Source organism: Festucalex cinctus, chromosome 1, assembly GCF_051991245.1.
Source record: "Festucalex cinctus isolate MCC-2025b chromosome 1, RoL_Fcin_1.0, whole genome shotgun sequence".
NCBI classification, from domain to species: domain Eukaryota; kingdom Metazoa; phylum Chordata; class Actinopteri; order Syngnathiformes; family Syngnathidae; genus Festucalex; species Festucalex cinctus.
Genome location: NC_135411.1, coordinates 44,642,177 through 44,653,797, shown reverse-complemented (window position 1 = coordinate 44,653,797; position 11,621 = coordinate 44,642,177). Strand labels below are relative to the sequence as shown.

Here is an 11,621-nt window from a genome sequence, read left to right as displayed (position 1 = left end):
TTCACAAGGAGTTGTTACCTCTTAATATCCCTGAAACAAATACATATTACTATAAATTCACAAACGTTCCTAACACATTTAAAAGTCTCTATTTTTGTCACATTGCTATTTTCCCCAAGAAACTAATGTTGTATTAGAAAACAACTGGATGCATACTTCCATTGCGTCTCCCTTTTTTTTTTTTGCTGCCCATTGTACTCTGAAGTCACTGGATATAGTCTAAGGTTTTGTTTTGTTTTTATTAAGTTTTATATCCTGTCAAAGTGTGCGAGGGTGTGTCCCCACTCTACCCAGAACTTCAACACCTCAGCTCTACCCATAATGCATTGTGGGAAAGGTAACACCCATTTTGTTGACTCGTAGGAAATCCGAGGCAGACGCACCCAGCCTGAAGAGAAGTGGAAACAAAACCACATACACAAGAAAAGAACATACGTTGCGGCTATATTCATCCTTTTAGGTGAGTGTTTTTTTTTTTAAGTTATTGTGGTGTTTGAGGCTGATCTTCCCTTGACTTTTGTTGTTGTCAATTCTTTCTCTACCTTGTGGAATTTCAACCAAGGTGAGAGCGAGAAGACGTATGACAGAGGGCGGGGGAGGAGCTGCGAGTGCGGGATTCTCTCCATGTTTGCAGACAGTTCTGTTCATATGTTAAACAGAGGGGCACTGCTTTGGGAGCATTGGAGGGAAAGGGGCTGGGAGGGACAACAACAAGGAGAGAGGGAGGGGGGGTAGATACACTTTTGCTTTTCTCACGTGCATGAAGACGTTCACCCCCTCAAGCGCAGAGAAAATTAGTTCACACTTAACCAAAAGAAAAACATCCTGGAGTATCACATTTCACTGGATCATGGGAAGATTGTTGTATATCTTTAGTCTTCTTTAACACGACTCCATAAATTCTACAGGCAACTGCGGGGCCAAGATGCCCACCAACTTCACTGTGGTGCCAGTGAACGATGCAGAAGGCAACAACAAGACAGCTGCAAATGGAGGTGACAAACCTGTCAGCCTCAACAATATTTTTAGGGATGAAGATCACGAAGATAACTCTGATGGGTCCCATTCAGGTAGGAACTATGAGCTGGAGAACACTGAATGCTGAAAATGTTGCCTTGTAGATATGATCGTTCATGTGCTCATAATCTGCCTTTCATTTTCGTTGTGGGTCAAGGGGGCGCTAAAGGATTTCCAAAAAGGCGAAAGATCAGTGCTTTGGACAGCCAGTGTTCTGACACAAACAATCACATGCTGTGGCAGGCATGCTGGAGAGAAATGTGCTTATGTTCAACTTTGCTTGAACCTGCTGGCCATCTCAATGAGTTTAAAAATTGTGTGTTGTACGTGAACGTACTTTAAATGTTACATATGGCTGACATGAAAGCATCCACAGCATAATTTCACAAGATAAGAAGACATGGAAAATTTGACTCGGAGGCTTGTTTGAATATTTATCTACTTTGTTAGCTGCCATTATAAGAAGTTGGTTAGTGGCTACTAGTTGAAACAGGTTTACAAGGTGATAATTTGAGCTTTCAAACGATTACATTTTTTAATCAGATTAATCACATCTTAGACGTTTGATTAATCACAATTAATCGCTTAATTAAAAAGGCTTTTTATCAAACTTTTTTGCCCGCCAAATTTAAAATGCACCTCTTATGCGTTCATTTTTTTGGGGGCATTTAATGTTAAGAGGATGTCATCAATATTTTTTATGATCCACTGCACATGCTCATCCTTCTCATTTTCTAATCAGTTAAATACTTGCATAATTTAAAGTGGAGATAAATGACCCCAATAGTTTGACATAAACAAATATTCTGAATGTCACACACAAACATAAATGCTTCACTTTAATGCATGTTATTTTTATTGTTCAAACACTACCTGTGCTACCTTTAACATAGCCATCCGCTTAGGGATGTAACAATAAGGCCAATATTGTGATACTGTGATATTAAAACTGCCACAATATCGTCATCGTCATGTTCACAATTAAAGGGAACACAGCTGTTAAAAAAAGTCAGGTTGATTTCCATTTGTGCAGTTCTAGCACCCTCTGGTGGCTAATTTATTAGTGGAATTTAATTTCCATTAGGGATGTTTTGGCCTTCTATGTTTACAAAATATGTGGAGGAACTCAATGTGTGCGTGCATTAACAAGTAAGCACCTCAATATTGTTATTAGATTGTGGGTGGTTTACATGCATTGCTGTTATGTACAAAAGCACAATATTGTGTTTTTTTTGGTATGAGCTTTGTTTTTTTACAATATTGTGACCTTTTTTAAATATCGGCAAGAACACCCCCCCCCCCACACACACACACACACACACACACCATTTATCGTATCGTGACCTTCATATCATGATAATATCGTATCGTGATGTTTGGATATGGTTACATCCCTACATCCGCTAATTAGTTAACGCTTTAACTTCGACAGCACTAGTGATAATAATAAAAAAAAAAAATTGTTTGTTTTTATGTGGCCTTGATTTTATATGTTAACATGCCTCCTATACTGAAAATAGCCATGCTTAAAAACCTATTTTCCAAAGTTATTTCTGATTATTTAAAATTTTAGGCATTCATGGCAAAGGTAATCCTTATTGACAGAGCAAGTGGTATATCAGAAATAACACCATTTATTTTGCTGTCTGCTCTTGTGAAAATAAAAAAAATGTCTCATCCTGGTTCTTCAGCTCACAGATCCCTCTGGTGTATTGCAAAAATACAATGATACTCTCATCAATTATAATTGTTAGAATGATAACCCTGCCAATATTTCAATATACTCATGTCAGTAAAATGACTTCTTTTTTTTCCCAAAGGAAATTGTGGGGGTATGTCTTTTTCCTCCCAATAATTTGATATGAAAATAATGTCAAATAATTATATTAATATTTTTGCATGATAGTCTTGTTTGTCATACACTTTGCCATCAAGGTTGTTATTCTAATCTGAAACGGAATCAACTTGTGGTCGCATTGACTTTACTTGATTTAATACAAGGATGCTTTGCTGATGTAAGCTAATCATTAGTGTCATTGTCGGAAAACAACAACAACAAACTAGCAATGTTTCAAACAACAACAACCCACACTGTCAGAAGTGTGATGACAGGTGCACTGTAGCCCTCATGACTTTATGATAAGCACATTTAGCACACCACGAAGTGAACAAAAGAACTCAAATCCATAATGCTGATTGGACAGGATGTCGATACTATGTATAAACAATAACATGCACACATTTTCCATTACGCACTCCTTGACCAGTATTATGTTTACAACAGCTGGAAGCAAGACTATTCCACACAGGTTGCATAATTACAGTGTTCTTGAGCACACTTTGCGAATGTGTTGGGCTGCCATTAACTTTATCGGACATTTTCACAGCAGTCATGGCGTCATTCTTTTTAACTGTCATAAAACGGTTTAAATAACAGCCAGTTACTAAAACTTAACAGTGATGGTGTGTGGAATCATGTGATGCTGCCGTCCCTAACCCACATTCAGAGGACAAGGACAATTCGGAGTCTTCCATTAACCTAACAGGAAGCTGGAGTATCTGCAGGAGGAAGATGAGCTAACCACATGGCCCTGGAATGAATAGGATCCACAATTTACGATTGGGGAAAAAAAGCGGCTTCATCAACAACAAGCCCTCCATGGGATTTAAAAGTTCGACAAAGATTTCAAGAGCAGAGCACCCAGCTGGACAGTGATTCTAATGAGCAGTTGCATAATGATCAACTTTATCTTTCATTGATCTGTGCCCTAATGAAGGGCCTTGGAATCTGCAAGGCATTTCATGATCAGGAGACAACAGTGTGATCTAGCGTGATAATGTACCGTATCAAACATCCAGGGATTCTGGCTAACAGTCATGCCCATTGCCCACGATGAATTTTGAATGTTTTTATTGCCTCCAGACAGTCTGGATGTTTATTTCACAGTTGAATAACTATTCTGTTACATTCTAGAAATGTCTTAGATAAAAACAGCTGTCAGTGGGGCAGTGAATCCCCCACCCGCAGCATCCCTGCAGAGCTGATGTTGAACATCATACATTAATAGAAATACACAGTTTACACTATCCTACACTAAGCCTAGAGTTAAGTCTTAAAGAGACAGTGACGGGGGTTAAAACACCTCATGAAAGTAGCCGACAAGAGGTACACCATATCACAAAAATATCCATCCATCCATTTTCTTGACCGCTTATTCCTCACAAGGATCGCTGGAGCCTATCCCAGCTGGCTTTGGGCAGTAGGCGGGGTACACCCTGAATTGGTTGCTATCCAATTTCAGGGCACACAGAGACGAACAACCATCCACACTCACAAGCACACCTAGGGACAATTCGGAGCGCCCAATTAACCCGCCATGCATGTCTTTGGAATGCGGGAAGAGACCGGAGTACCCGAAGAAGACCCACCCAGGCACAGGGAGAACAGGCAAACTCCACCCAGGAAGGCCGGAGTCTGGACTCGAACCCAAGTCCTCAGAACTGGGAGGCGGACGTGCTAAACAGTCATCCACGGTGCCGCCCATCGCAAAAATATTGCTTCCCAATATTTACAACACTGAGAGGCTGCCAAGCATAAACGTCAAGCATTTTTATTTGCAGTTGTTTATAGGTGTTGCATTGACATTTTTTTTATTTTATGTATTTTGTTTACAAGTCACACTACCTTCTTTGCACATGGCACTATTTATATGATTTTTTTTTTTTTTTTTACAAGAAATATTACCTCCACAAAGACATTACAGCCTTTACAAAAATATGGGCCTTTGCTCATGGCATTACAGTAACTTTATGCAAGCTATCTGCACAAAAAAAAAGGTTTACAAGAGAGGTAACCTTTTTCTCATGTTCTAATGTGACATTGCTCAAGTCATGCAAGCTATTTTGAATATTTATACTTGAAATGTTACAAGGTATTTTTATCCTTTTATAATTAATTAAAAATAATGTGTGCCAGTTGGTCAATAAATCAACAACAAGCAGTTAATTTATTATCAAGGTAAAACTGCCCAATTTATCGCGATATTGATTTGAGGTTATATCACCCAGCCCTAATCCGTATAGAGATTTAAAAACAAAAAAAAACAAGGGAGCGGGGTTGATGTTGTAATATGTTACCGGTTCGGTCATTGGTTTCCAAAGTAAAAACAGATGTTTGCAAATGTCTTGTTTTGATGAAGCACAGAAGGCAATCAGTCTTCTTTCATGAAGGACCACAGAAATCAGTGAACAATTACTGTTGATATGCGGAAATCCGAGAATTTGGACCATTTTAAATTAAAAATGGCTCTAAAGAATTAATTATTAAAATAGTTAATTTGGTAATTGATTACTTATTAATTTTGACAGCTCTATTCCATCCATCCATCCATCCATCATTTTCTTGACTGCATATTCCTCACAAGGGTCGCGGGGGTGCTGGAGCCTATCCCAGCCGGCTTTGGGCAGTAGGCGGGGTACACCCTGAACTGGTTGCCAGCCAATTGCAGTCACTACACTACACTAAACAGACTGCTTTTTTTATAAAGCACTTTTTTTTTTTTTTAAGTTTATACCATATTAGGGTGCCCAAAGGGGGTTCAGTGTCTCACCAGGAGTGAAGATCGAACACACAACCTCACTGATGGGAGATGACCACTCTACCACCGAGCCATGCCGCCCCAAAATGCAGCCTGGGGAACGTCATGTCATGAAGACTGACGTCGCAAAATGAATTACCCTGATATGAGCCACCTCTTGGTTGTTGTTGTTGTTGTTTTTTGTTTTTTTTTACATTTGTATATTTATATTGTATTTCCGACCCCACAGATTATTGGTTGTGGAGCTGGAATCAAGTTTTAACATGCGAGTGTGGTCACGAAAGATATTAAATCATTTTTAAGGCTCCACTGTATTTTGATTTATTTTTTTAATCTGCTCATACTGTTGTTTCATTCATTTGCATCCATTGTGTGACACGTGCCTTGCTTGTGAATCCCTTTAGGAGATGACATTCAAAGGGAGTCACGACCATTCATCAACTCTGACTGTGACATAGAACAGTATGATGGCAAAAACATGGCCTTGTTTGAGGTAAGACTTAAAAAACACGTTCTCACATTCGGTCAGTCAAATAAGATTGGACATTTGTTTCGTTCTAACATGACGTCTGTCACAGAATAACACAAATATTATGTTAGAACTTAAAGCACTAACTTGCATAAGCACAGACCTCTGCTTGTTGTTGAGAAGGTAGTCCGCTTCATTGTACTGTACTTCCAATTGAGTTGCACAATTAAGGGCCAGCAAAACCCAAACCTGTAGCTGAAGCCTGTCATGTTTGTATGTGTGATTCTCTGTGACGAATATATGGAACATGGTTTGTAATAGCCATTTTCTTCTATGGTCCTTTGAAGGAAGAAATGGACAGCAACCCTATGGTGTCATCTCTTCTCAACAAGCTAGCCAACTATACCAACCTCACCCAAGGTGTTCGGGAACACGAGGAGGCGGAAGATGGGGTTAGAAGGGTCGCCATCATGGTATGAAATTTGAATCTAACCTGATAACTCACGGTGGAAAAGTTGCTTCTTTAGTTGGGTTGGGCATCTGAGTCACGCGTCTCTTTTAGCAAAAACACCTTTTAATTTGTGCATTGATGCTCTGTTTTTTTCCTCAGTCGATTGAGTTTGACACACTGCATAACAGTCAAAAAGTTGCTTTGAAGATTTGATCAGATGCTTAGGGGCATTGGTTGAATTTGTTTCCTAGTATCACATTTTCAGAAAAAATAAAAATAAAAACAGTGGCACATCGGATCAAATACAAGTAGTTGTCTATATAAAACAAATAATCCACCTAATGTCAAAAAGGTTTTGGGGGCATGTTGGAGATAGAGACAAACAGATTTTTGTCAGTGAGCTTGTAGCGATTGCTTTGTAGGACGGAACCAATCTCTTCATTTCCCTTTTCATTTTTGGCACTGCTGATACTGTATGTGCCGTGTCTAAATGCAGGTAAAAAGGGGATTATTGTAAATGCATTTTTATTCTGTTAAGACCCCTGCTCGTTACCATTCTCATCATTAGCTGGAAATTCGAAAACCACATTATCCTTCTCCTGGAAGGTATACAGTAAAATATATACAGTATAAATAATATACTGGAACAGGCGGGACTTGTTTAATTCCATTTTCATAAACAGCCCCTGTGCAGATTATCACACGTGGTTGGATGAAAGGCTGTAAAACTCTGAAGAGCTGCTTTGTTAAGTGGTCTTGATGATGATTTCCTAAATCCCGCCTCCCGAGTGATAAGATTGCTCTTTCTTTGGTAGTCTTGGGCTTGGTACTAAAAAAATAGGACAGAGCAATGCAAATCGACTGCAGGAAAGGAAGTCAAGGGAGAGCTCAATTATAAAACAGGAGATGTGGGACATTTGGAAGTCGACATCAGGGCACTTGCAGCATGTTGACAAACAACTGAAAGCCATGGAGAAAATGCACAACAGCATTATTTTGACTACTCGAAAAATGGTATGTACATGTTTTTTTTGTTTTTTTTCCATTCACCAAGTAGAGGTGTTTGCGCATCTTACAAATAATGTAGCATTTGTGCCGTTTCATGAGTTATTGAAATGGAAGGGTTCATGTAATACTGCATACTCGGAAGGGAAAGCGACGTTGTGTATAAATATTGTTTATGTATATTTAATAGTTTTATATAAATTACACCAATGTCCATATAGTTGCATCATATTGTGCTGGGAATGCATTTCTTAATAAGCAGTTTAGCTTTTTATCATTATTATTATTATTATTATTATTATTATTATTATTAGTAGTAGTAGTAGTAGTAGTAGTATAACCAAGTTTAGGAACAGTTTTGCAACATAGTTTACAATTTTAGGAAACATGAATGTTGTTTTACAGAAAAGTAGGGCCCGGCCGATTTTATTTATTTATTTTGAAAGCAAATGCCAAATGCAATCTTTGGCAGAATAAAATTCCGTCAAACATGGTCCCTTAATGCTTACAACAATAAACATATGAATTGCAGGCAGAACATTTGATTGTTTTACAGTACTCTGTCCTTTAGTATTTCGAGAGATGTCCCAATCACATTTTTTTTTTTTTTTTTTGCACCCAAGTCCGATTTTGAGTCATAAAGTGTCAAGACAGAGTGTCGATCCAATACTACGGCAATGCATTATGAAGACAAAAACAGCACATCCAAATTGTCTTAATTATCTTATTATTATTTTTTTGTTTTCGAATAAAAGCATCCTGATCCCAGTACGACTTTTTTATTTGGCTATAAGTCAGCAGTGGTTCAAATAAGCAGGGAAAATATTTTATTATTATTATTATTATTATTATTATTATTTATTTTTTTATTCATATTTTATGCTTGACTAGAGATAAAGAAAATGAAAAAAACTGATCTTTATTTCACTTGAAAATCATGTGGTCGACTCCAATTATCATATCAGGACAACTATGAACTACTTGATTAGGGGTGTTAAAAAAAATCGATTCGGCGATATATCGCGATACCACATCGCGCGATTCTCGAATCGATTCAATAAAATACTACTAATAATTTTTTTTTTTTTTTTTTTTTTTTTTTTTTTTTTTTTTTTTTAGGATTCACACCTTGAGCATGGAAGAATGTTATATGAACGGCACATTAAGCCTTAAAATTTTTATTTTAATGCTGTTCAAATGTGAAACAGATTGCAAACTGTTTGTGTACAGTGGCTCACGGTTATAAGCCTCAAGTTTTAGATAAATATATTCATACAAATCTTACAGTGTACATGTACAAATTTACTGATAGTATTTTCTAAATTTGAATGGAAAAAAATCGCAACAATCGACTTATAAATTCGTATCGGGATTAATCGGTATCGAATCGTGACCATTCGTATCGGGATTAATCGGTATCGAATCGAATCGTGACCTGTGAATCGTGATACGAATCGAATCGTCAGGTACTAGGCAATTCACACCCCTATACTTGATTGTGTGAAACTTGACAAATGCATGTTTTTGGCAAATGCACGCATGTCTAAGTGCACTTGTGTATGTATAACCAGGTTTATACATTTTATTTATTTAACCCAAATAGTACATTAGTATTGTATTAATAATGAAATAAGTTTAAATATATAAAGTAAAAGGGGTAGGACTAGATAAGTTTTTAATTTCTTCCTACTCCCTTTTGAACATGTAAAGTATGATTGATTGATGATTTTATTGGGGTTTTCTTTTTTTTCTGCTGTTTGCTTGTTTATATGTTCATTAAAAATCAAAATCAAATCAAAAGAGAAAAAAAATCAGCAAAAATCATCTTTGAAGAGCATTATTGATGCCTTACGTTATGTATTAATGTCTTTAAAAAACAAAGGGGGAAAAGTAGTAAATGAAAAATTCTAATTAATTGCGTACATTCCTGAGCAGAAAATTTGTTTTAGGGGTGGAATGCTTGATTCATTTCTTACTTGCCAGTGTTAAAAGGGGGAATTCAGTTTGAAATTCCTCATTCCTATTCAACATGGTAAAGCACAGACGGCTCACTGACAATGTAATCATCCGCATTAAAATACTTCATTATTATTTAATATCGCTTATTTTTTTTGCTGAAATAATTTGTTACGTCAATGAGAGCCACAGCCATCTCACCTGTGTTTCAAAGATGAGCCTGTATGTTTGAGATCTTCAAGCTTTAGCCTGTCCATCAATTTGTAAAGATTAATATTTGTCTCATCAGTTAATAACATTTTGTCTTTGGATTTTGGGGGCTAACATCTGCACTTTTCACCCATTTCCAGCGTGCTTTTCATTTTCGAGTGTAGCGTCTGTGTATTTTTCATTTTTTATGACCTTGCCTCTGCCCTTGTTAGGTTGTTGCTGATGTCTTTCAAAGTATTTTCTTTATTTATTTCTCATAATATTTCAATTGGCTATATTGACTATAGTTAATGTTTGTGCAAGTCCCTTGATTTAGTTCAACCCATTTTCTCTCAGCTTCACAACTGCTTCATTTTACCCGTAGACATCGCTGTGCCACGTCACGTACACCTCTAACTAATACAGTGTAATGTATTATTCAAAGACAAAACCCAAATCTGCAGAAAAGCTATGATGTCAATCAGGTGTCTGAGATTCATCTACCAATGTCCAATCTGAATGTTTGAAAATAAACAGATAGATGGACAGGCAGACGCACACGGTGAGAAGTGAGCCAGAGAGTACACTGAAGTTGGAAAATTGTGTATTAAAATGTCCATTTTGTTTGGTCTCACCCATTTCTCTTTCTTCTCAAGGTCCCCCAAATGGGAACGTTTATTGGGGTGTATCTGCCCTGCCTGCAGAACATTCTGGGTGTGATCCTTTTCTTGCGTCTCACCTGGATTGTCGGGACAGCGGGAATCCTTGGCTCCTTCGCCATTGTGTCCATGTGCTGCATTTGTGTGAGTAAATGGAAACTTCATCAAGCAACCAGAATGATGGTGTTGGTGTGTCAAGAAACTGAAATGTTATGCGATTAATTACCATTTTGCGGCCTAAGCTGTTTAGCGTTTAGGAGACTAAGCATGCAGTTCTTTTCATTTACTTCGATGAGTATGACAGTAGCTGTAGGAAGCTGGAGAAAGAGATGATTGTTCTCATGTGATGTGAACAATCTGCACTCCACAGCCTCCAATGTTTATCCACTCACATGCTTTAGCCATACGATACGATGGGCTAATGATCACGTCAATGCATTGCTTTGTATTTATTTGATTGTATGGATGATAGATGCCGATGCATAAGACTTTCGAATCAGAAGGAAGCTGTTACTCAATTTCTGACTGAAAACGAGGCCCACAATTGTATGAGTTCATTCTATAATGATAATAATCGGATATCAGATGTGACCAGCTCTGAATTGCTCAAAAGTACGCGAGCGGGGAGAAAAGTTTGTGGTCCAGTATCAGATCGACAAACTGTATGTTGTTCACTGGATTATGCGTAAATGAACAAACTAGTTTACTTTTTTATTTTCTCCAGAAAAAAAAATATATATGTATATACACACACACACACACATGTGTATATATATATGTATATATATATATATATATATATATATATATATATATATATATATATATATATATATATATATATATATATATATATATATATATATATATATATTAGGGGTGTGAATTGCCTAGTACCTGACGATTCGATTCGTATCACGATTCACAGGTCACGATTCGATTCGATACCGATTAATCCCGATACGAATGGTCACGATTCGATACCGATTAATCCCGATACGAATTTATAAGTCGATTGTTGCGATTTTTTTTCATTCATATTTAGAAAATACTAATCAGTAAGCTTGTAGAGTGTAAGATTTATATGAAAATGTATTATTTATTTATCTGAAATTTCAGTCTTATAGAGGTTGTAATCTGTTTCATGTTTGAACAGCATTAAAATAAAAATATTAAGGCTTAATGTGCCGTTCATATAACATTCTTCCATGCTCAAGGTGTGAATCCTAAAAAAAAAAAAAAAAAAAAAAAAAAAAAAAAAAATCGATTCTGCCGAT

At 36.9% G+C, this 11,621-nt stretch overlaps 1 protein-coding gene across 2 annotated transcripts in view; it reads left to right on the top strand.

The window, feature by feature from the left end:
• The first annotated feature begins 335 nt into the window (after window positions 1–335).
• The window catches only part of LOC144030621 (solute carrier family 12 member 7-like), a 30,879-nt gene continuing 19,593 nt past the window's right edge, over window positions 336–11,621 (top strand). For both annotated transcript variants that reach the window (XM_077537076.1, XM_077537068.1), the window contains exons 1-5: window positions 336–460; window positions 909–1,070; window positions 6,020–6,108; window positions 6,432–6,557; window positions 10,342–10,488. In XM_077537076.1, the coding sequence (XP_077393202.1) occupies window positions 926–1,070; window positions 6,020–6,108; window positions 6,432–6,557; window positions 10,342–10,488 (507 nt within the window). In that variant the 5' untranslated portion in view covers window positions 336–460; window positions 909–925. The remainder of the gene's footprint in view (window positions 461–908; window positions 1,071–6,019; window positions 6,109–6,431; window positions 6,558–10,341; window positions 10,489–11,621) is intronic.